We start from the raw sequence: 26,150 nt of genomic DNA on the forward strand, positions 1-26,150 counted from the left end.
GGAAGAAAGCCTGGGTGATAAAAGGCCGAAGACCTGCTAAGAAAATGGTTGACAGCTGTGTGATCTGCAGAAAATATAAGGCAAAACACTGTCAACAAATCATGGCTGACCTGCCTATGGAGCGAACTGGCCCAGCTGCACCTTTTGAATTCACCACCATGGACCTGTTAGGCCCTTATGAAGTCAAAGATGAGGTCAAGAAGAGGGCTAGACTCAGAGTATGGGGAATCGTCTTCTGCTGCATGGCTTCCCGAGCCATACACACTGAAGTGGTGAGTGACATGTCATCAGAAGGATTCCTACTAGCCTATCAAAGATTCACTTCAGTGAGAGGACACCCAAGGAAACTCTGGTCAGACCCGGGCACTAACTTTGTAGGGGCCAAACCTGCTCTGAAGCAGCTTCACAAGTTCCTTGACCAACTAAACAAGTCTGAACTTGAAGACACAGCTGCCAAACATGGAACAGAATGGTCATGGAAGATCCACCCTGCAGACTCCCCACATAGGAATGGTGCAGCAGAGGCAGCTGTTAAAGTAGTGAAGCGGGCGCTAGGCAACCTTGGTGGAGATGGTGTTTTCTCATGGGGAGAATTCCAAACGTTCCTCTTCATGGCAGCCAACCTTGCAAATGAGAGACCCATTGATGCAAGAACTCAAAGCAGAGAAGACTGTATAGAATACATCACCCCGAATTCTCTGCTTTTAGGACGTGCAAGTCCAAAGGGAGACCCTGGAGATTTCCAGTTTGATGGCTACCCCTACAAAAGACTTCAAAGTATTCAAGCGGAGGTAAACAGATTCTGGAGGAAGTGGAGCCAATTGGCTGGACCTAATCTGTTCATAAGGAACAAATGGCATATCAAAAATCGAAACGTTGCTGTTGGAGATGTGGTCTGGTTGGCTGACCAAAACGCCTTAAGAGGACAGTACAAGCTGGCTAGAGTGGTCAGTGTTAATGCTGACAGCAAAGGCATTGTGAGAGATGTGCTTGTGAAGACTTTTCCCAGCTATCCTGTTCCCATCACAAAGGCAAATGACAAAGGGCCCACAAGGGAAAAAAGTGAAAGAACCAAGAAGCTTCAGACAAAAATCCCAGCCACAATTCTTCATAGAGATGTCAGACGCCTTGTCATTCTGCTTCCCACTGAAGAACAACAAGAGGGGTAAAGGACTTGTGTGACCTCTCTGGGTTTGAAAAAACAGTAGGTCAAGTGGGAGGTGTTGAGCTGAGTCTCAGTACATGGGACTACACTTCCCAGAGTGCAACAGTGAGAGGCAAGAGGGTGCTTGATTGCACTCTGATTTAGAGCACCTGGGAAGGACTGGGAAAGCTCAACAGTCACACACACACACAGAGGAGAAAGGAGCAAGAGGAGACAAAGGAGAGGAGACCCAAGTCCACCTTTGGATTCAGGCCAAAGACACCAATGGTCTGTAGAATGTTTATTTGCTTCGCACTTTGATTTTCTGTCCAATAAGCTATTAAGATATTTAATTTTGAGTTAAATAAAGTAAAAATATAGCATATATATTCTGTTAAATGTTAAAACACTACTCTTTTTCTTGATTATTCTTTATTCAATTTAAGGCTTAAATAATTAATTAATTGAAAATGGGTAATGTGCCAACTTTTTGGTTCTGTGCTGGATGGTGATTTTGTTTTCTTTCTTTAAAGGTTTACAACCTAACAAACAAGATGACCAACCAACTAAAAATAAAATAAAAGTTTGAGTTGGAACCTTGAATCGAGTTGTCCTCGCGTCAATTTGGTGGAAAAAAGAGGTGGACTTGACAAGCCTTATGACCAAGCAAAGCCCTTTTAAACTACATGTCAGTCAAATTACTAAATGACTTATTGACTGCCTCTGATAAAGGTCTCGTCTCTATTGTAATCCTATTAGATCTCAGTGCCGCATTAGACACCACTGACCATCGAATCTTACTGTACAGACTGGAACACATACTTGGCCTTAAAGGAACAACACTAAGCTGGTTTAAATCATACTTATCAGATCATTCCCAGTTTGTTCACATCTATGATCAGTCCTCTGTGCATACTAAGGTCTGCTTTGGAGTGCCACAAGGTTCTGTGCTTAGACCAGTCCTTCTTACTATATATATATATATATATATATATATATGCTCCCCTAGGCAACATACTTCGAAATCACCCTGTAAATGTCCATTGCTATGCTGATGATACGCAGCTGTATCTGTCTTTGAAACCAAATGAGAACCAAATCTCTTATCTAGACTTCAAACACATCTTAAGGACATAAAAGCCGTGATAAGCTGTAATTTCTTGATGTTAAATTCAGACAAAACTGAAGTTATTCTTGGCCCCAAACACCCCAGAAACTCCTTTTCTAAGGATATCATTTCTCTAGATAGCATTTCCTTGGCTTCTAACACAACTGCAAGAGAACAGCTGCAACTACAACTGAGTTTTATTCAGTCCAGATCTATCTTTTTGCCTCACATATAGAACAAACTTGTGGGACTGCTTTCTTGCCACTTGCATAACATTGCAAAAATTAGAAATATCCTGTCCCAAATGGAAAAAAATTAGTACACTCATTTGTTACTTCCAGGCTGGACTCCCTCTTATCCACTTGCCACAACAAATCTCTTAGGTCTCTCCAACTGGAGCAGAATGCTGCTGCACATGTTCAAACGGGAACCAAGAAAGGGATCATATTTCTCCTGTTTTAGCGTCCTTGCACTGGCTCCCTGTAAAGTCCAGAACTGATTTTAAAATCCTGCTCCTTACTTACAACGCTCTATATGGTCAGGGTCCATCCTAACTGTCGCAGCTCCCTACCAACGTTCAAGATCACGTGCGCTCTGAAAACACAGGGGTACTTGTGGTTCCAAAAGTCTCCAAAAGTAGGATCAAACCATCTTCCAGTTTCCGTCAGGGAGGCAGACTGTTGTGGTCTGATGCTTGGCTGTGTTTTGTTCTGCGGGTGTCTGACTTTCCTCTCCCTGTCTTGCAGAGTGAGCACCGAGGGGCGCAGTGATCTCCTGGAGCACGGGGCGCCCGGCACACCTGCAGCTTGTTCTGCCCAAATTGGCTGGCTTTATAAGCCACGCTCCCTTTGTCTCCTCTGCCGGATGATTCGCCTGTGTTTCAGCGTCTCGCTCGTGCTTCCTGTGATCTCCTGCCTCCTGTGTTTCGCTCCTGCCCTTTGTTAGTGTTCGTAAGTTTTGGGTGCCTCGTCACGGTTTTCTTTGTAGTTTCTAGATCTACTGTTTTGTCCCATTTTGATGGTGATTTTTAGTTTACCTTTTTGTTGTTACTTTTCCCTTCGGGTGATTTTCTGTTGCAACTTTTCTCGTTTTTTCTGTGTACCACTTCCTGATTTGTCATAAAGACTGTTTTTGGTTGAAACTCAACTGTTTTTGGTTGAGACTGGCACGTAACACAGACACCATTTCCACTTGTAAGGGTATACCAAAGACCTTCCTCTTTGATAAAGCTTATACTTAGGGCTGGCTCAGGTTGGCTAGTTTGGCTAGTAGTTTGGCTGACATAGGTTTAATCTGCGGGGGGACTTTCTATGATACACTGAGCTCCTTTTTCCTTGTCTTGCTCCCTCCATCTGCATATACTCATGTCTATTCACTGCATTATTCTAATTCTCTCTCTTGCCTCTATTACTGTTTCCTAGTTTTCCAGGATCCTGGCTACAATATTGGCTGCGCCTGATCGCGGTGATAGCTGTGCTGGTGCTGTGACCCTGCCTTTGGTCGTGCTTGTGCTGTGGCTGCACTGATACTGTGCCCCTGGCTTGCCCTGATCGTGGTCTTGGTTTTGCCATTGCTGTGGTCCTGTCTGAAGCTACGCCTGTGTTGTGGGTCCTGGTTGCCATTTATTGATATTAGGAGCAACAACAACAAAAGACAATTACTTTTGCACATCCTCCACAAAACTGTATAGCTTTCCTGCTAAATTGTATACATTTATTATGTTATCTTGTTTTACAGTATATAGTATGAATTTTCATATTTTATTATAAATTTTCTGTTATTTATGTTCCTGTTGCAGCATATGAGTACACTGGTCACTAACCTTACAGATGCATCTCTGACTGTTGTCTACATTCTCTACTGTATCCAGCAAACATCAGTACAAATCTTAAGTCAAAACCTACTAGGTCATAAATTCTACTCAGATTTCAGATTTTTTTTAAAGATTATTTGATTTTATATTTATTTTATTATTTTATATATTACATTTTATTTCTATATTTTATTTTTTAGCATTTTAGCCTTTATTGGATAGGACAGAGTAGTAGTGTGAAAGGGGGAAAGAGAGAGAGGACGACATGCAGCAAAGGGCCATAAGCTGGAATTGAACTCACGGCCGCTGCTGCAAGGACACTACCTTCATACATGGGGCACCTGCTCTATCAACTGAGCCACCGGCTGTCCCACAGATCTGCATGTTTTGTGTTTTGTGGTAGAAGGTACCTATACTGTAAATGTTGCCATCTAAGGCTGAGTTATGCCGAAAGAAAATAAAACAAAACCCCATACCATTCAACAGGTGTCAGTCCAATTCATATATCTGTATCCTGTTGTGATGGTTCTGAGGTGAGCTGTAGGTAGCTCATTACTATTTCAATGCCCATTAAGAAGTACACAGCTGTACCCGTTTTGAGTTGACCTGTTAAAAATAATCTAAATTTATTAAAAATATTCCTGCTTACCACCATCATACTGTTTTAAAGATTCAGGTTTGGTGTAATGATTATTACAATTCAATGTTCACAATAAAAAAGTAATACATTTTTGTCACAATCAGATTGCAATAAATTAGAACTGCAGTTTAAGCACACTAACTAAGGTTATTATTATCACAGGTAGCTCTGGAAAAGCCTTTAATGGTCTTTCCCAATATAATTTTGCATTGCTTTCACACGTCACGTCCAACAGCAATGGTAACTGACTGCCACAGAGACAAAAGATGGTGACTAAACTATCTTATTATAATCTTCTTTTGTTTAAAATTGCTTTAAAGCCTCAATTGATAATATTCCTATGCTTGTATTACTTTGCGCTCAATTAAAATATTCCTTTGTCTGATAGCTTACAGTAACAACATTAAGTCAAGTCAAGTCAGTTTTATTTATATAGCCCATTATCACAAAACATGGTTTGCCTCAGAGGGCTTTACAGTGTACGACATCCCTCTGCCCTTAGACCCTCACATCACCCAAGGAAAAACTCCCCAAAAAGAACCCCTGTAACGGGGAAAAAAAAAGAGGAAGAAACCTCAGGAAGAGCGGTAGAGGATAGTGAGGGATCCCTCTTCCAGGACGGACAGACGAGCAATAGATGTCGTAAATAGCAAGTGAAATACAATCATGGCAAAAAAGGAAAGAGAAAGAGAGGGGGGAGAGGGGGAGGGGGCACAGAATAATAGAAACAGATGCATGTCATATTACAATAATGGTAGGTGTGAAATTAGTAATTGCTCTCTATGATGATGTTGATAGAGATGATAACAGTCTCATGCATATGTGAAAGGGAGTTGTCCAAAGGCAAGATCACAGCATCGGCGCAACCAGGACCAGACCACGATCAGGGCGGCGGGGCACAGAATCAGTACAGCCACAGCACGAGCACAACCAAAGGCAGGGTCGCGGCATCAGCACAGCTATCACCACGGTCAGGCACAGTCAAGGTTACGGCCAGGATCCAGGGAAACTAGGAAACAAGGGAGCAGGAACGCTCCCGAGAGGCAACAGGATTAGCGTAGTGCAGTTCAACAGACCCAGGCTCTGTAATCGCGAGCCCCAGGTAGTGAGAGTACCACATGGCTATCACAGAGCTAAGCTAAGCTTGCACATGGCAATGCAGTAAACAGACATGCATGATTTCTGATGGCGGCATTGAGAGAAGGAAAGGAGCTCAGCGTATCAGAGGAAGTCCCCCGGCAGGTTAAACCTATGTCAGCCTAACTATGGGCTGGTCCAGGCAGCCTGAGCCAGCCCTAATTATAAGCTTTATCAAAGAGGAAGGTCTTAAGTCTACCCTTAAAAGTTGAAAGCGGTGTCTGCCTCCCTGACCGAAAATGGAAGATGGTTCCATAGGAGAGGAGCATGGTAGCTGAAGGCTCTGGTTCCTAACCTAATTTTGGAAATTTTGGGAACCACAAGTAACCCTGCGTTATCAGAGCGCAGTGATCTTGAGGGTTGGTAAGGAACTATGAGCTGTGACAGATAAGACGGAGCCTGACTATTTAGAGCTTTGTAAGTAAGGAGGAGGATTTTAAATTCAATCCTGGATTTCACAGGGAGCCAGTGCAGAGAAGCTAAAACAGGAGAAATATGATCCCTTTTCTTGCTTCCCGTTAAAACACGAGCAGCAGCGTTCTGTACCAGAGATTTGTTGGGGCAACCAAATAATAGGGAATTACAGTAATCCAGCCTAGAGGTGACAAATGCATGTACTAATTTTTCAGCATCTGTTTGGGATAGGATATGTCTAATTTTTGCGATGTTACGCAAGTGAAAGAAAGCCGTCCTTGAAGTTTGTTTTATATGGGAGGCAAAGGATAAATCCTGGTCAAATAAAACTCCGAGGTTCCTTATAGTTGTGCTAGAGGCCAAGGTAATGCCATCTAGAGAAATTAAATTGTTGGAAAAGGAGCTTCTGAGGTGTTTTGGGCCAAGAACAATAACTTCAGTTTTGTCTGAATTCAACATCAGGAAATTACGGCTCATCCAGGCTTTTACATCCTTAAGACATGTTTGAAGTCTAGATAGCTGATCAGTTTCATCTGGTTTCATAGATAGATATAATTGCGTATCATCAGCATAACAATGGAAATTTAAGGAATGTTTTCTAATTATGTTGCCTAGAGGAAGCATATATAAGCTAGATGGAAAACATTGCTATCCTTCAATTTATAGCAAGCTCCAGAGTGGGTGAGTGAGAGCACATCGGTGCAGTGTAGAATTAGTCTAGGATTATTATGAGTTTGCCAAGTTTAGGTAAAACATGATAACAAAGTGACAACGACTACACAGCGTTTGCTGCGGTGGTGCTATGACGACGGCAGCGCATGTAGATGCAGCAACCAGTAGCTCCTCAAATCCTTGCTACTTTTTTGCTATATTTCTCTGTTTTTTTGACAGCATGACTTTTCTATGATAGAGAAGCCCTTATCAACATCAGGAAAAGTTGTGTGGGTTTTGGACTGAACGTAGCGGAATGCGAGAGGATCCCCACCGGTGGCATGTGCCGAGCAGCAAGTCAGACCAGAGGGGAGAACCGAAACCAAAACCGCCGGATAAAGAGAGAGAGGAGAGCTGCCATCAGGGCAAGGCTGACCCGACGTGGACTGAGAGCTTCTCCTCTACCAAGCCTTCTTCTGGCTAATGTCCACTCCGGAGTGGAGTGGATAACATGCACTCAGCACTCTGGTGTACCCCTACTAGGCAAGGTATTCTCAACACGAATTGGCTGAGTCATCAGGGTCTTTGTGAATTGCTCTTTTTCTGGCCCCTCCCCTGAGACCACTTTGCCTTGGGAGACCCTACCAGGAGCTAATGCTCCTGACAACACAGCTCTCAGGACCAAGAGGTTTGTAAAGGCTTCGTTGCTTTGCTTAGCTTGGCAGGTAGAGAGCTCACCACAAGCCCTATAACATGTTTGTCACACATATGTGGCATTTGTATTACTTCCCATTAAATACAACCCACAGTTATATAAATACAAAAATTCCCCAACCCCAAAACAGTTTGTAAAGGAAGTTGCATTTTAGCCAGCTTTGCTTAGCTTAGCTTAGCAGGTAGAGCTAACATTTAGTTTTTCTTAGCAGGGCAGGTATCTGCGTGGTGCACTGTGAATGACATCACAAGAAGTGTTGCTGATTAGTTGGTTTAAATGTGAATCCTTGTCATCGATCCTGGAACAACACTTGGTGTTCAGATTGCGCGACTAACTCCATCATAATATCACAAATGTTGTATACACCCGACACCGAGTGTTTACATTACAGTCTACATGGTTCAACTTCACTGAATGCAAAGGTGTTGACTGTACTATTATCTATCACAGATATTTTGAACAATTCAGCTTGTACAAAAAAAAAGCTGTACAGCCCTTTCAGGAAGTGAGCAATTTGTTAGTTGTTAGTTAAATTAAATTAAAACCACTTTTAAAGTACAGCTTGTAGGTCAGGAGCTGACACAATTTATGTTTTTGCTCCAAAGCATGTTTTGCCGCTGTTCTGTTGAAAAAGGCAGTGGTGTGCCACACCCTCCCCATGAGCCTAGCTACTTTTGGCAGATTTAAGTTTGCTGCAAGGTAAGCACATGACATGCAGGTCTTCTACTGGCAGAGGTTTTTGTCTACAATCCTCTATTGTTGTGCTGCATTTTGCAGGCAGTGTTTGCTTGAGTGTGACTATGAACATCAGACAGCAGTTGCCAGTCCTCTATAAGATAATGCTGTTACAGCTGGCTAAGTCAATAGAACTTCATCCTACTTAACCAAGCCACACCCCCAGGTTATACCTACATCCAGAAGCCACATTCCCATGGTCGTGGTGGTGGGCTGGCTGTTTCACATCGGGCTAGATTCCTGGTAAAAGAGCTCCCACTAGTGTTTCCTCTTTTGAGTGTGTTGCATTCTCACTGCCTGGGCCCACGCCTCTCCAGGCTGTTATTATCTACCGCCACCCTAAAGCCTCCACGACCTTCATGTCTGACCTGTCGGAATTCATCACCTCTATCTGTGCTATGGCCTCGTGCACACTCCTGCTTGGGGATTTCAATATTCACGTGTACAATTCCAAATGCTCCCTAGCTGACGAATTCCTGGCATTACTGGACTGCTTCAACTTTTCACAGCACACTTCAGGTCCCACCCACATCAAAGGTCACACCCTGGATCTTGTGTGCTCCACTGGTTTGTGGAGCATTGCAGGTCAGATGGAGATCTGACCTGCAATTCCTGTACCTCGCTGTGTCTGACCACTATGCTGTAGCGGTTATCAATAACTACGTTAGAATTTGGATTTTGCACTCATTAAAGTAAAAGGGGCACCACTCCACCACCATTTAGGAGAGAATTCAATTTTAAATTAGGACAGTTTCAAAACATGTCATCACTTTAATCAATCTCACATTCTGTACCGTTTATCCTGTATACATTGATCTTGTTTCTCTCATGAAATAATATCCACAGACAACGACTTTGCGATAAAAGAAACCTTCTATTTATTTTATAAAAATTTGATTAAAATTGATTAAACAGAGGAAGGGATATGGCACATAAATGAAGTTAAACAAGTGAAAGGGAACCAAGGTAATGTAGCCTATATTCAGGTGATGTAGATGCTTAATTATGGATGATAGTGGGTAGAGATATGTGACTGTATAGAGCGGAAATACTCGCTGAATAGTAAATTAAAATTTAGCAATTTGGTTAGAACATTGCGATACGACATCAGCTTTGATCATTAGAAGATGTTATTTCGCCTACTTTTGCCGACTTGAACAGACTTCTCCGGGGAGGTCCAGGTTGTAGCTTTGCTCCAGTGGAGGGCTGCTGCGCGTCTTCCAGACGAAGTGAGCCACTGAAAGGCGGCGGTGGCAGGGCTGATGGAGTCGGTGTGCGGCGCTCTTTAACTGGCCTCGGTGTTCGCCTCAGCGAACTGGTAAAACTCTTGACACAAAGTCCTTAAGGGCAGGCGACAGATGCTGACAATTTGTAGAGCAGAGTTGATGGCGGAACGCGGAATGTCCTTTTTCAATTAAACTAGCAGAAATAATCAAAAGTAGTCCCGTTGGCCTGACAAAGTTACTTTAGACTATTACCTCGAGCCCATTTGAGGTGAAATATAAAAATGTCTTTGACCAAAAAAACTGTGTTTAGGAAAATGTCAAAGAGACTAAAAAAAAAAGAAAGGCTTTAAAAAAGTTAAAGTTCAGTAATGCTCTGATGAGCAGTTGCAGCCCCTCTTGTAAAAAACTTTAGAACAAAGGGAAAGGTACGAGCGAGGATACACGGGACGTGTAGCGATTAAAGGAAATTACAAAAAGAAAGGAGCAAGCAAGCATCTGAGCTGCGAGCTCACTCGGTTTTTATCTCTGAATTTGGGGTGCGAATGGAAGGTGGGGTAGTGAACTTTCTTGCCAAGCGATCGCACATCCGGCATTCATTTCTAAAAGACCTAATATAATTTAGGAGACATTTATTTCTCTGTACCTTATGACGAATTCCGCGATCTAACCCACTGTGTGTAAATTCACATATCTCATCACCACTATAGTCTCATCACAGTAATTTCAAATACATGTTTGGAGACCTTAAGGCAATTTATAACTTAACACATGACTGTGAAGATCCTTTGCTCAATTCTGTTAAATGACCACACATAACATTTTTACCATGGATTCTAATGAACTTGGTAATTACTTAGATAAAGGATTACCTTTTAACATTATACAATGAATGCAAAATAAGATATAACTATAAAGTTGGTTACGAGATTTCTGATAACTAAGGCCACTAGATGGCGGTATGGCTCCATTACAAAAAGGGAATAAAACATGTTTTTACCTAACTCATTCAAATTAAATGATAAAAAAATGGGAGTTGGTCCTACTTATTTACCAAAGCACAAAGACAAACGCTTACCTACAAAGAGAAAGAATGGGGAATTAAGTTAAACTTTAACTCACAACCTTGATCCAAGTGATTCTGTCAGATGTTAATCTCAACACAAGAATGCATAATGACTTTACAACATGTCCTGCCTTTGTCATCTCAGCAGGGGGGGAAAAGAGGCACTGAGAGTGGAGGTAATGAATGACTGTTTCTTCGCATTCCTGAGTGATCCCAGGAGGTCATTCAGGTGTCTTACATCCTGTCGTATACTGGATGGGGGCCTATCTCTCATGGCATCTCACGATGGAAAGGGCCAAGTACTTACACTTTCTGTGGCTTAAAGGCAGAATGTGTTTGCTGATGTCCACAAAGAGTCTAAGTTAAGTTAATTAACAACCCTCTATTGTACATTTTGGGTTCGTAAAACAGTGTCTCTTGACGTGTCCCCCACTTGCATAGGGGGAGTTGAGTTCTGGATTTTTCCAAAAGGGAAAAATAAAAAGACCACGCCAAGGCAGTCTACCACAATGCCATCCTCTTCACTATCCCTGCCTCCCTGCCCAGGCTGTGACTTGCTCGCACCATTACCTACAGAAACATCAGGACAATGAGTGCATCAGCCCTGACTAACCTGTTAACCACCCACCTGGCTTCAGCTCCCCCCAGCACCCAGGTGGATGATCTTGTGGCCCACTACAACTCTGCCTTATCACATAGCCTGGATTCTCTTGCCCCCATCAAAACCCCGACTGTCTCCTTTTCATGCCCTGCTTCCTGGTTAACTGCTGAGCTTCGCACCCTAAAGACTGCTGGCCACCGACTGGAGAGGCTCCACAAAAGGTCTGACCTCACTGTCCACCTTGAGGCCTACAAAGACCATGTGCAGTCTTACAAGGTGGCTCTCTCCCAGGCCAAAACACAGTACTTCTCCACCCTCATCGGCAACCAAAAAAAAACATCTCAGGATGCTATTCTCCACTATCAACTACTCCGCCACCCCTGATCCCAGCCGCCCCTTCCGGTGCCAACGACCTCTGCTCCAGGTTCTTAGACTTAGACCTAGGACAAAGTAAACACCATCCATCAGCAGCTCGTGGTGCCCCCCTTTCCTTCTCCACACGCACCTCCCTCCAGACGTTCTCCTCATTGCAGCCTCTCTTCCTTGTCCCCTGTGGACACTCTTCAGATTGCCAAGCTGATTGCTAAGGCCAAAGCCTCCACTTGTTCACTCGACCATCTGCCTACTACCCTGGTCAAGTCCTGCCTCCCTATCCTCTGCCCCACCATGGTCACCATCATTAACTCCTTGCTTCAATCTGGTATTGTTCCCTCCTCTTTCAAAATGGCCTCTGTCACACCCATCCTCAAGAAGCCCGGCCTCGACCCTGATGATCTCAATAACTACCAGCCAATCTCCAACTTTTCTTTCCTGAGCAAGACCCTGGAAAGAGCAGTGGCCTCCCAAGTCCATCAATACATGTCCAACCATGAGCTCTACAAGCCTCTTTAATCCAGCTTCACATCCCATCACAGTACAGAGACCGCCCTCATTAAAATCACCAATGACATCCTTGCTGCCGACTCCGGACACATCAGCATCCTCATCCTCCTGGACCTTTCTGCCGCTTTCGACACTGTCTCTTACACCATCCTCCTCAACCGCCTGTCCGACCATCTTAGCATCACTGACTCTGCACTCTCTTGGTTTCAGTCATACCTCACCAACCAGAAACAGTTTATCACAGTCGGCAATTCCCACTCCAACCTTGCCCCTGTCAACCATGGCGTCTCCCAAGGCTCTGTACTAGGTCCCACTCTCTTCACCATTTACATGCTCCCCCTCGGTCAGAGCATCCGGCATTATGGCCTCAGCTTTCACTCCTACGCCGATGACAGACAGATATACCTCTCCACCTTACCATCTGCCCAACTCCTCCCATGCTCCCTCCTCAAATGTCTCCATGAAATAAAAACCTGGATGTCCACAAATCACTCTCAAACTAAACAGCAACAAAACCAAGCTCATGGTTGTGGCACCTGCTACAGAGCGTAGGTGACTTCGTCCTTGACATCGATGGATGCTCCACCTCCCTATCCCCAAAGGTCCACAACCTGGGCGTCATCCTGGACTCCACCCTCTCCTACCATGCACACGTCAACACTGTCACCAAATCTGCTTTCTACTACGTCAAGAACATCTCTAGACTCTGACCATCACTCTCCGATTCCACAGCAGAAACCCTCATCCACGCCTTCATCATCTCCCTTCTAGACTACTGCAATGGCTTCCTGTCCAGGGTGCCGAGAAAAACCCTGGACAGGCTCCAATACGTGCAAAACTCAGCTGCCAGGGTTCTCACTCGCACTAAATCCTGGCAGCAAATCACCCCCACCCTCATCCAACTTCAAAATCCCGGATCACCCACAACACCCTCCTCCTCACCTTCAAGTCCCTCCGCGCACTGGCACCTCAATACCTCACTGACCTCTTTCAGCCCTACATACAGTCGCAGTCCCTGCAGTTCCTCACCTCTGGTCAGATTTACATCCCCTACACCAGACTGTAGACTTTTGGGGATAGAGCCTTTAGCGTGGTAGCCCCTACCCTCTGGAGCTTACTCCCTGCCGAATCCATCTCTTAGACTTGGTGTTTGGCCTCTAGGCTCAGTAAAATGTTTGTTTTTTCTTCTCTGTGTCCTCCGTCATTTTTATTTTATTCTGCTCTTGGCAAAGCGACCTTGGGTTACTTGAAAGGTGCTATATGAATTTAATTTATTTTTATTATTATTATTATCATTATTATTATTATTTTTATAGTCACACATTAATCCACTGTCCTTGAAATCTCTGCATCACAAGTTAATGCCATCCTCCCTGCTGTAGCTACTTTCTCAACTTTATGCCTCACTTCTATGTGGAGCTTGGTTCGGCTGTGATGGAGTCACATACCTGGGTTTCAGTGTTATGAGCATGTAGCAAAATTCCTTCTTTTCAAAAACAGTGTATGTACACAGATATTTGCACATGCATTAGGTGATGGGCTGTGATAGTTTCTTGGAGTTGGATGGTAGATTTGTCAAACAAAGTGTGTACACTGTTGGTTGAGGGTTTGAAACATAATTGGTTACAAATGTGAACAGTTTTGATGCCAGAGCTATAGTAATAGAATATTGGATCAAAGCAAGCATAAAAATGTTAAAGCTACACTGGCAAAACCCAAAAGCACAGAACAGACAACATTAACAGTGACATGATTATTATGGGGTGGGACAGAAGTGCAGGGGTTAGCACTGTCCCCTCAGGGGGACATGTTTTAAGTATACATTTTTTTCTGACATTTTCTTATTCCTATGTATTTATATATCCATTTTTAAGCAATCTTTTTGTATACCTGATGTTTTGGCAACATTGTTCAAACAATATCTATACCAATAAAGCAATTTGAATTTGAATAAGTGTGTTGTCTGTCTCTATGTGTAAGCCCTGCGAAAGTCTGATGATCTCTCCACTCTCCAATCTCTTTCACCCAATGACAGCTGGGATAGGCTCCAGCCCCCCTGCAGCCCTTAAGAGGATCAGTTGTACAGTGAATGAATGAATAGATAGCTTGCCCTTGAATCATTAAAATGATAAATACACAATCCAATGTCAGTAGACAAGCACAGTACCTTGTAGTAATCTATCTAATGTCTTGTGTCCCCTCCATGTTTCTCTCCATCTGTCTGTCTGTCAGTGTTTCTATATGTCTCCTTCATGACCTCTCCACAGCATAATCCTAAAGAATAACTTTAGAATAATAAATTGACAATGGATTTTTATGTGACTTAATTGGTTAGGATGGCCTTGTAAGTAGTTCGTAGTGGCAATAATATGTAAATCCTTTGGAATCACGTCCAATAGGAATTCCTTTTAGAATATTGAAGTTACTCACTTACATTCACTACCAGTTCTTTCCTCATTTGTTTCATCCCCAGGCTGAATACTCAACAAGGACACCTACAGTGATGTTGAAGAGACATCACAGGCAATCTAAACCATTACTGAAAATGCATTACATATTATGCTACCGTTTCTTCTGTTTTGGAAAAAAAAAATTTTTTTTTGTTTTTCCATTATTTTTTTTTTTTGCCTCAATCTGCACCTGCCATCTAATAATAGGCTATAATTCCGTTTTGTAAATGCATTTAGCCAACACTTTTTTTACTGTCCTGCTGCTATTTCAGTGTCACAATGGACCTTCGATAGCCTACTTACTCTGTCCCTCGAATTTGCGAATTATGGTGTCCAGGAAAGTGTTCTGGGGAGCCACATGCCCCCGTCTCACTGGCATGGTTCGGACCTTGGGATGGAACCTCCTTTGGCTCTGATTGGCTGAAAGCCGAGTTGTCCCGATATACTACAAGCTGCTCAACAGTTATCTCCAGCTGTTTGTCTGTCCTTCGCCACACACTGCCAGTTACTCTTCTCTTTCTCACTCTCTCATCTCTCCATTGTTATTGCACAGGCCTGCCCATAATTTGAATCCTTGCATCTGATTGGTTCGACTGGTTAGACTGCAAATCTCTTCAGTACTCTAAAAAGGGTATGCAAATGCATGCAGCCAGCAAAAGTTTTTTTGGTGGGGGGGAGTGGGGCTAATTCAGACCAATCAAGTCAGTGCCAAAGACAGTTGAAAATTCAATCAAAGGGAGTGATGAAAAATTAATGCTGGAACAAAAAAGGTAATACTTTTATCCCAGTATAGTCAGTAGAAAAACACAGTAACAAATGTATGTGGATTCACAACTGTAACATGCCATCATTAGATGGACTACATCTAATGATGTACAGTGTATGTTTGAACATCACGGTGAACTGGCTTATCTAACACAGTGGAGTAGCCTACAATACATTTCACACAACTTTTAAATAAAAGAAACAAGATTTAAGTAAGAAAAGTAGTAGAGTCTTTTGTAGGTGAAAAGGGCAAATTTATTGGTAGAGGTCATTCATCTTCTATCAGCTATTTTATTTGCAGTTAAACAGATGTAGCACATGTCCATGCTGCCTTTAGCCTACTTCTTTGAGGGTATCAGTGACTTTAATCATTTCAGAACCAATGAGGACCATTAATAGAGATGAGATCAGTAAAGCTGATTCTGGTCCAGCACTGTCTAATGAGTCTTCCACTTTTATGCATTTTCTTGTGGGGGCACTCCTCTCTCTTTGTGTGAGTGTGGAGTGTAGAGTGTTGGTATGAATTGGAAGATTAAAACCTGATTGTCATTGACTCTTGACTTCATACCTAAATCTGTATCAGATTATGTCCGGTTTCATCACAAAGCTTTCATGTGACCTTTTAGCTCCTAGTTCAGCAACAGCTTTAACAATAAGGGGTTTATAAAATGAGAGTCCCACTTCACTTGTTGTTCTCTTATAAGCTGCATAGGCCTGTGACATCACCAGCCTTCTGACATACACCTGGTATTTATTCGGTGTTTGTTATCATAATGCAGTCCAACATAACATGGAGAACAGCCAAAACTTGTCATGGCTGTTATGTGGCAGTTATCATCATAGTTACAATCTGGAAAAACAACTGATTTTTTATTAAAACTTGTCTACTGCTTTATTTACCTTTAATTTGGCATATGTGGTAGAGACAAAGACATGCTCAATATTTTAAAATTGCAATATGAACAGTGTATTATATTTGAATCAACGTTGAGAATAAAAGAACACCAATACAAAAAACACAAAAATGAACAGAAGATATATGAAGGTGTATAGAGCTCCTATGTCTTTACATAGCAAAATAAATAATTCTGAACTCATTGTGGATAGCATTTTCATCATACTTCTTAGTACAGGTCACACTCACTTCCATCCTAAGTGATTTTCACACTTTCTGAAGTTTTTGCAATCTGTTTTTTGAATATTCATTGAAAACATACAACAATGAAAATTAAAAACTCAAACACATAAACTGAATCTTAATAGAAAACAATGCTCCTCTCACTTACTCATTTAAGGACTGGACTTATCCTAGCTCTAACAGTTGCCTGGTGTATAGGTAAGACTAATCACTTTCTTTTTCTTTTTAAAAACTTAATTACATTTTGAAAAGTCTTCTAATCCTGACTTTACTATTGGTTGCATACAATTCTGCCATGTGGTATCACTGTAGCTGAGTTGTTCACATTTCGATTTCATGAGGAATTATCCACTTGTGTCTTAACATGTTTGTTGAACTAGCAGCCATTGTAAGGCTGAGCCCTTAAAGTTCAAGGGCTGACATGGCACCAACACCATACAGTGTCTCCACAAAGGATCAGACCTAAATCTTCCCTGTGTGGCTGAGGTGGTTGTCCTTCTAGTCTAGTATATGCTCAATGTGTGGACATGGACATCACTCAGAATTTGCATTGTAAAGTCTGTGCAGGACTGGTTAATGAGGGCTGACCAGACTGGCTGCTGATGCACTCGATAGAAGGACTGGATTTCAACACGATTGACTGGATTTTCCCAGAATTCTGTGAAGCTCTGGGGACATGAGGAAAGGTTTTTCAGAAGTACCATCATTCCTTTCCAAGTCATCACCTGGTTGGACCAATGAAACGGATGGATTGATCAAGCAGGGTGGGGGGTGGGGGGGGGGTAACAGGTACAGGAATATAATAAATGGGTGGATGAATGACACAAGTGGGAGGAGTCAAGGATGAGGTTCACATTTTAGGACAAAGGTCAAATTAGGATGTGAGGTACAGTAGATGACCAGGATAGCAGGGTAATTTTCGAAGAAGAGACAATAAGAGGTCAGTTAGTTTTGTAAAAAGTCACAGAGATGCACATCATGTGATTTAAGACTACATTCATTCAAGACATTGTGTCCATTACAAATATTTATATATATATGAAGAAAATGTGTATCAGTAATATTTGAATATTAACGAACAAAAAAAAAACTTAGCATAGTAATACTTGTAATTGGATTGATCAATATATCAGAAGCTATAACAATACCTTGAGTTAATCTATTTCAACTCATTGTTATTTTTGGGATAAATTTGGCTCCTCAGAGATGCATGTTTCTAGGACAGTCTCAATGAAAAAATGACACAGCTTGACATTGTTTGTTTTTTGTCTGTCTTTCCACAGGTTTTCATCACAGCGCATTTAGATGCCTCTCTATATGAAATATATGAAGAGTGTTAGTGGGTCATAAGAAACATGGTGAGTATTTTCACAGTAATCATGGCTGTGCAAACAACAATCACTAGATATCTCTTGAGACAAAAAAAATATGTTTATTCTAGAATGGTGATAACACTGAAAGACCAAGTGGCTCTGAATTTATCAGTATGTATTCTGAGCTGAGTAATAGTAGCAATGTTTAAGCTGTGACTGTGAAAATAAATTGTGATATCTGATAATGATACCAACTAGATTAGAAATATAAAAATATACATATTACATAGAAAAGTTACAATTGCTTTTGCACAGTGTCAGTATGAGTGTTTCTGCATCTGAAAATGACACCAGATGTCATTTTTTGAAAAGCTCCACAGACTACTTACTTACCATGCTGCATGTTTAAGAATAACTGTCAGTCCTACTTAGTGACTATTGAAAAACCCATTTCCTTTGATGACAAGCCGTCCTTCATCTCTAGTATTTTAATGTATCAACACATTGATTTCTCTAACATATTAATGCACTACTGTTTTCATAAACTTTGTGCTATTCCAACCATTGGAGCACGTTATTGTAGTATTTTATTTATATTTTACAAAACACTACAAGTACTGTACTGAAAACAATGAAAATTTTGTTGTACTTACAGAAGCAGAGGAAGAGGGTGTCAACACACATGGCATATACGCTGAAGAAACCATGAGCAATCAGGTACGCACCTATCACCACAGTCTGATGCAGAAAACAGAAAACTACATCAGGACAGAAAGTGGAAGCCCTAAGAGATAATAATTTTGAAACACTGGTTATATTTTTTCAAAATAATTTTGAAAAATAGTTCTAAAAACAAAACATTGAACGTTTTACCAATGCATTATATATATTTTATACATGAACAGTTCATTGCTTGATGGCATACTAGGCCGGGTCTAGGCCATTGCCCCCCTACATGCGCCATCTGCCCCACCAACGCCAAACACAGGCATCTGTAGCCCCGAATAAATCTCACTTTGAGCAGTTACAGTCACTAAAGAAAATGGCAGTGTTGTAGTCTCGCATTCTGAACGTAAACACCTCCCTATAATACATCCTTGAACACAACAGGTGCAAGATCTGACCAATCAGAGATGGTTTACAGGACTTGAGTGTCAAAGATTTTTTCTCTGTCCAGTAGCCTACTGCAACACACAAGGGCAAATTGAGTGAACTGCTGTTGTTATTCTCTTTAGACTGTGGCCCAAACACATTGAATCACCTAACGTTTTTTGTCAGAAGTCACGTTACATGAAATTATGCAAAAAAAGCTAAAACTGGACTCACATTCATTTTACTATCAGAGAAAACTCTGTGTGTGAACGGGCTTTGTTCTCAAAGTGACAGCAGAAACAGACAGGGACAGACAGGCAGCTGCAGAGAATGGAGAGGTGAACAGTGCACACACTACACTGCATCAACTGGGACTTAAAACATGCTCTATGAGTGAAAGAAAAGCCATTAAATATTTCAAGATACTAATATACAGCTGTGGCAGAAGTACTCAGATCTTTCACTGCAGTAAAAGTAGCAACAGTGCAGAAATGTTTTTAGTGAAAGTCCTGCATTCAAAATATCATTAGAGTGAAAGTACAATAGAATTAGAATTAAAGAACACTTGAATTAAAAACGTTATTTCCAATTCTCTCCTTAGATTTCTCCAACATTTGTGCAGTCCTACGTGCAGCAACTGAACAATTGCTGGACAATGTTGTAAAATTGCTACAATGGTTCTCAAAAGATTTTCTTTGATCATGCATGTCTGTGTGTAGAGAGTCAAAAACAAGGTGTGTGTTGGTTTAAGTGTGACACCAAAAGGCAGAGTGGAATTAACTAAACACAGAAGCACAAAGAAGACGCGAGATTCAAAGATGGCGGCAGAGCAAAGAAGGCTTTTGTTGACCATATGACTGATCAAACAAAATAACAAAGAAAAGGTGGGAGCTTAAAGTTCCTTCTCTGTGTGCTTCTGTTGAGATCCAGTTTTGAGTGTATGTATGGATCTAATATGTACATATGGTTCCTTGATTAGCAAAGGGTCCTTAGTTGCATGCGCGACCCTAATATCAAAGAGATCACAACAACTCATTCAATAGCATTACATCATAATAAAGTAAACAGTCTTGCTCAGCCTGTCATGTCCTAATGCTATGCCCAGATGTTACTTGCCAAACCAGGAATGGGAGGAGAGTTCTTTGGGTTGCTGGCTGTAGAAAAGGGGTTCTGGTTTGGTCCTTGCTGTACAGTTCCAAGGATTCAGGAGGAGGCTGGCCGGTCCTGGTGTCCTTAGAGAAATAGCTGTTCAGTGCTATCTCGGCTCTGTTCTCCTTTTGGCTTGAGAGGATAGCTGTGGCTTTCTAACTTCTGTAAAGTCTCTTGAGTTTTGGAGAGTAGAGCTGAGGCAAGGCTACAGCTCCTGCTGAGAGCTTTTGCGGAAGCGGAGCAAATGGTGGAACAAACTTCCAAACTCTGTGCCTTCTGCTGAGTCTCTTTCTACTTTTAAGAGACAATAGAAAACTCAATTGTTCCGAGAACACCTAGGCACTTAACCTGACTCTTCTCATCTTTGCCCTTTGGGGTAGAGTAAGTGCGATGGTCCAAAACCCAGCACTTAATGATTATCTAGCACTGACAAAGTTGTGTGATGTTGTATGTTGATTGTCATCGTAAGTAGTGACACTGAGATTGTTGAATCTCAGATGCTGAGATCGCTACTGGTTATTACTTTGGTTTCCAAAAAAAAAAAAAAAAAAAAAAAAGGGGGGGGGGGTTGGGCTGTGCGGCACTTCTTCCACTAGATGGCAATACCTGTGACCAATCACACCTGAAGCACTTTTTGCACTTACTAAGGGTTTTTTCCTTAAGTCTAAATTCTTGCTTGTGTTGTAAGTCGCTTCGGATAAAAGTGTCTGCTAACTGAAATTGTAGAATTGTAGAATTGTAGACAGCACAGGCCCTCCAGACCTGCAACCCCTCCTGGGAGAGGGTTTTGGAGCGAGAGCCAGAAGAATAGCTGATGCTTCTCCTCTTGACTTAGTTACATCCTGGGGATTTACCGGGGTGAACCAATCATGTCTGGAAGTGAAGCATCCTGGGGGTTACATGGCTGTCCCTTTGTTATAGAGAACAGAGGACATGCAGTCTCAGCCACCATTTTCCAATGGAGCTGGACTTACAGAAAATGTGTGATATCTGATATGAAACATGTCCAGTTAAAGTTGCACAAATGAACAATCATCTGTGCAGTCCTGTAAATCCCAACACCGTTTTAATTTTATTCCAAAGGCAAGCACTGTCTTCATCGGGTGGGCATCACGCTGCATGCTCAAGTGGCACAGCTGCACCACCTCTGTGACCCATAGTGGTCACAGATGCACTCTAAGATAATGCCCTCATGCTCAGAGGGGAATGTTTTTTTGAAATAATTATTTACACTCTATGCGCAAAATGGAGAGGGCCTGCACGTCTGGCTGGCTGCGTGGCCAGAGGGGAGAAACTGAAAGCACTGGATGAAGAGTGGGAGGAGAGCCAGCATTAGGGTGAGGCTGACCCGACTTGGAATGAGAGCTGCTCCTCTACCAAACCTTCTTCTGGCTATGTCCCGTTGCAGGAGAATAAAGTGGATGAGATGCAATTGAGGCTCACTCAGCGACAGGAAATCAGACTGCTCTGCAAACATCTATTCTATTTAAATTCACTATTTTTATTCTGTCCTTTATGTTAATTGTTTTGCACCAAAACACCAAGTCACATTCCTTGTATATGTAAATGTACTCAGTAATAAAACCAGATTCTGATTCTGATTCTTCACAGAGCCATGGTTAACCCTGAACATCTGGGACCAAGCTGTTGCACAGGATGAGCGGACCTTGTTGGCAGCCAAAAGGACTCAAAACTCTGATGCAAATTCAAACAATGCACTGCAGTAATGATGCCATCAGCAGTAACGTCCAAAAAAACAGATGGAATCTTTACAGTAGCTGCTGATTTTAATCTACTCATCCTTCAACTCCAAAGATCTAGCAGGATCAAGGAAAAATGTAATTTCATTTTTTAAACTTTGTTTGATAAATGACAAATAAACCTATCTCCTACCTTCTTCTACCTTTTATATTGTAATATTATTAAGCCTCAAAAAAATAGATTTTAAAAAGTTATTTATTCTTTCAGTATGGTAGGCTAAATGTGTAGTAGGAACAAGTTCTTTGCCTTAATACTGCAATTGACTACGCTGCCATGCACGTAAATTTTAAGCTTGTCTATCTGACATGTTTGATAGAGGTGTGCACCCAAAAACAGGCCCTCCCCCCAAAGCCAGTGTACACTTCAAACCCTGAAGGAGACACCATACAACTGCTACTGTGCTCCATTTCACTGTTCAAAAGTCTTATCTACTTCCTACCTCCTACTTCCTATTTCCCCCTCTTTTCAAACTTAAAAATAAAATATCATCCAACTTCCAGCAAATAACAATACAAACACATTTTTAACAGTCAGTTCGAACCTTTTTTAATGTATGAAAGACATTCAGGGCAAACACCTAGGGACTGTCCAACCCCCCTCTTCGTACTTCAAAATCATGCTTTTATACATTATTTTAAACTGGTTTATGTTTGGAAATTGATATTGTTGATTGGCGGCAGGGTGTCTGTTAAAAACTGATAATGTGCACCTATAAAGTGCTGACACAGTCAGTTTACCGGCTCTGACAAAGGTTGGTTAACTACGTTGCTGTTCTCCAGACTCTCATGCAACCATTTCAGATTTTACTCATTTTACGGGCTGGTTTTGTGGATTTTGAGCTACACATTGTGCCCAGTATACATGCAATAATGATACTTGTTTCCCAGAGAGGTTGGAAGGGGATATATGTTTCTTCCCTGCTCCAAAACCAAAATCAAAACCTAAAAAGTATAGAATTTGCTAAGTAAAATTTAATAGAGAAGAAGAATAAAGAAGAAAAGAAGTAGGTTAGAATTAAAGCTAAAGTGTAGAATAAGTGGAATTATACGTTTGTGAGCTAAATAACCATGCAAGATTAATGAAGTCAGGGCCCACGACTCTTAACGGTAAGACATGTGTAAATTAGTGACTGCGTGATAGTTGACTTTGAGGAATAGTCGAATTGGAGTAAAGGTTTAAAAAGAGTTAAAATAGTAGGCCTGGCGCCAGGCGAAATTAGGACGTTAAAGTCCTAAAGGCTAAAATTGGAAAGATGAAGTAAAGAGAAGATAAAAGAGAAAAGAGATTAAAGAATAAAAGAAAAGATGAGTGAAAAATAGAAGTAATAAAAGAGAAAATAGAAGTTGAAGTTTGAGTAGAATAAGATGAAAAAGGGGCTGAATGAGCCTAAGAGTAAAAAGTGTGCATGCATTATGAGGAAATTTATTAGTTGATGAGTTGTTTTTGAGAAGCTTGCTCTAAGTGAGAAGTTTTTTGGAAAAATAGGATCAATTAAACAGTGACAGAGCTCAGTTAGGAATAAGTTGACCTTAAAGAAAAAATAAGAAGAACAAAGACGTCTAAGATTTAGTGTTGTTCGTGTCTTTGGAAATGTTGTTAGTTGGTTTTGTGTCTTTGTCTGATGGACGGCTGGTCTGTACTTGAGTCTGTACCCGGGGGTGTGTGTATGAGGTTTCGGTTGCGTGTAGAAGGTTGTGGGATATCCGTGAGTATGTGTAATTGATATATATAAAGTAGAGTCTATATTAAATAAATATATATACATATATATAGGGAGGTTGAATAAAGGAGATTTAGAAACTTATAAGGAGGGACTTTTGTCCTTCTGTGTTAAAAATTATATGAGCCCTTGTTTTGATAAGAGGACTTTATAAATGAATGGATAAAACCTTTGAGCCCTTTCCAAGGGGACATTTGTAGATTTGATAAAATATATGAGCCTCAAAAGGGACTTTCTACATATTTGATAAAATTATATGAGCCTTGGCTGAGTGGAGAGAGCAGCGAGGACTTTTTGTATACACAAGCACGAGCAAAAAACTCAAGAAGGGAAGCCATAAAAAAAAAGGGGGTAAGAAAATCTCCTGATGAAGTTTATTAGTATTGGAAACTGAATTCTGATTTCCCTGTGGGGTCGGTGAATTGATTGGCATTTTTTCCTGTTTCTTTGCGAGTTTTTGAGCCCTTGCGTGTGTATGCACATAGTTGCATAGTTGATTGTTTAAAGTATGCAGAGTTGGTTGGATATGGTGGAGGAGATAAGTTTAACTGTTAAAGGATAATTTTGAGATTTAGTAAGTGCTTGGAAGGATTTGTTCAGGATTTTGTATGTTTGACTTGTGCTTGATTGTATTGAGTTGGTTTGGCACTGAGTCATGCATGTTAGTTGAGTTAGATGTTCACCCTCTGATGGTCAGCGCATAGTGGAAGCTCCTGCTAATCTTAGAGGTGGAGAAGGGGGGTGGAGTCACCCGCAGAGGACCAATGAGTTTGTTTTTCCAGATGAGAGCAGTGGTGAGGGTGTCTCCCTCTCCTCTCTTCATGTGAAATACAGAAATTAGATGATCGTACTTTAGTTTCATAAATAGTTAGACAATAATACTATATTTGAGTTGAGTTAACTAAACTTAAAATTAGGAGATAGTGGGAGAATAATATGATCAACTATAATAGATTTGTGTTGGTTAGTTATTGTAGTTCAGGAAAGACCTTTGGGAAAAAATGAATAAATAAATAAATAGAATACTGGCTGTGGCAGATGAAGTTGACTCTTATATTGGTAGATAACGTGAATATACATAAGACACTGAATTGTTATTTGGTCCTCTCATTTTCTTAACCATGGTGTATGAGAATTGGGGAAAATCTGAGATAACAGAGAGCATCTGAAATAGGATCCCCTAAAGAGCAGATGAGAAGACCTCTGACCTGGCTTTACACAGGCTAGAGTCTGCTGACGACAGAGCGTCTAGATTCAGCATCCAGTTTGACCAAGGCCAGTGCGATTTTATCCACAAACTCTTTACACAAATACCTGCATTTATATATATGGAGTACACCCGTCTGTTCATTCATACTACAATGTTGTAGTTATATAGAAGAGAAACTTGGCAGCAGACTGAGCAACTGAAGCATTTAATCAATTAGTGGAGTGTTGACTTATTGAGTTTCTATATAGGATTGAAAACTATTTGTAGTTTGATAGGTGTGTTACCATAGTATTATATGAGGACTTAGTGCTGTGTCTTTGTGTTGATAAGTTTTTGGTTTCCTCTGAGGTTGGCAAATTTATTTGGCTGTTGATTTGTTGTGGTAGTACGGTGCCTTTAAATAATTGTTGATTAGTTTATTTTGATCTAAAATACAATAGTATAGGGGAGTTGTTATAATGTCAAAAATGGATATCAAAACTAAGAAAGTAATTACTCCTGTTGAGGTAGTACAGAAGAATAATTCTCTGGTTAAAGGTGTTGCAAAAATTTCAGAAAAATGGAGTAAGCGATGGCCTGACATTGATCAGCCTTGGCCAGTGGAAGGGACCTTTAACCCAGAGGTAATTAAAACAATGCAGGTACTTGTGGCCACATACAATGCGGGCCAGAAGAAAGGTAAAAAGGGACAGAAACGTAAAGAAAAAAGAGAAATAGAGTTGGGTATTTTGCAGTTGTTTGAAAATGAGGGACAGAAATTGTTAGCAGTTGCAGAGGAAAGGAGGAAGAGGAGTGCAGAAGAAATAGAGAAGAATGTAAGAAGGACAGAAGAGTTAATGGGAAAAATTAATGCACCTTTCTCACACACAGTTTCGGTAAAAAGCCCTCCACCTTATGAGAAGGAGGTACAGTATACTGACATTTATCCCCAGCTGCCAGTGAGCAGTCAGGAGGGTAATTATCATATTATTGGATGAGAATGAGCAAATCATAAGATGGGAAAGGCTAAAACAACCACAGAAATGTACCCCAGCTCCAAAACTGAAAAGAAGAAGGCATTTCTGAAAGGTCAGTGTGGACAAAGGTCCAAAAAGAAGATAGTAAAGGATGATAAGCACAGTGATTCGGATGAGGTCTTTGGCGGATATGACTTGGCAGTAAGACGGATATTGGCTAAAGCAGAAGGAAGAGGAAGTAGGACATGGAGGAAAATGGATCCAGGAAAGGACAGCACAACTGAGAGTGAGAATGGAGACAGTGACTCTGATGATGAGCGTTCTTGGTCTTCTAAGTGTCTCATCCAGTCAGAATCTGGTTCCAGGGAAGATGAAGAGAGAGCACTAAGGGATACATTTCCGATAAATGTGCACCCTGATAATATTCTTATTGAGCCCCTGGGACAGCAAGAAAATCCGAGGGCGTA

General features: G+C 41.3%; 2 protein-coding genes across 3 annotated transcripts in view; both read right to left on the reverse strand.

Moving 5' to 3' along the window:
• LOC148187768 (voltage-gated inwardly rectifying potassium channel KCNH2-like) overlaps positions 1 to 15,178 on the reverse strand; it is a 100,669-nt gene extending 85,491 nt beyond the window's left edge. The window contains exon 1 of the mRNA XM_088085042.1: positions 14,883 to 15,178. Coding sequence (XP_087941168.1) covers positions 14,883 to 14,958 — 76 coding nt within the window. The 5' untranslated portion in view covers positions 14,959 to 15,178. The remainder of the gene's footprint in view (positions 1 to 14,882) is intronic.
• Positions 15,179 to 15,576: 398 nt separating this feature from the next.
• LOC121951860 (choline transporter-like protein 5-A) overlaps positions 15,577 to 26,150 on the reverse strand; it is a 153,892-nt gene continuing 143,318 nt past the window's right edge. Inside the window, exons 21-22 of one of the 2 annotated variants that reach the window (XM_088085039.1) lie at positions 18,449 to 18,533; positions 15,577 to 17,207 (exon numbers count right to left, since the gene is read on the reverse strand). In XM_088085039.1, the coding sequence (XP_087941165.1) occupies positions 17,110 to 17,207; positions 18,449 to 18,533 (183 nt within the window). In that variant the 3' untranslated portion in view covers positions 15,577 to 17,109. The remainder of the gene's footprint in view (positions 17,208 to 18,448; positions 18,534 to 26,150) is intronic. The other variant, XR_015778096.1, reaches the window with a different exon arrangement.

Source organism: Plectropomus leopardus, chromosome 12, assembly GCF_026936395.1.
Source record: "Plectropomus leopardus strain MGB_pleo_1.0 chromosome 12, ASM2693639v1, whole genome shotgun sequence".
Lineage (NCBI taxonomy): Eukaryota > Metazoa > Chordata > Actinopteri > Perciformes > Serranidae > Plectropomus > Plectropomus leopardus.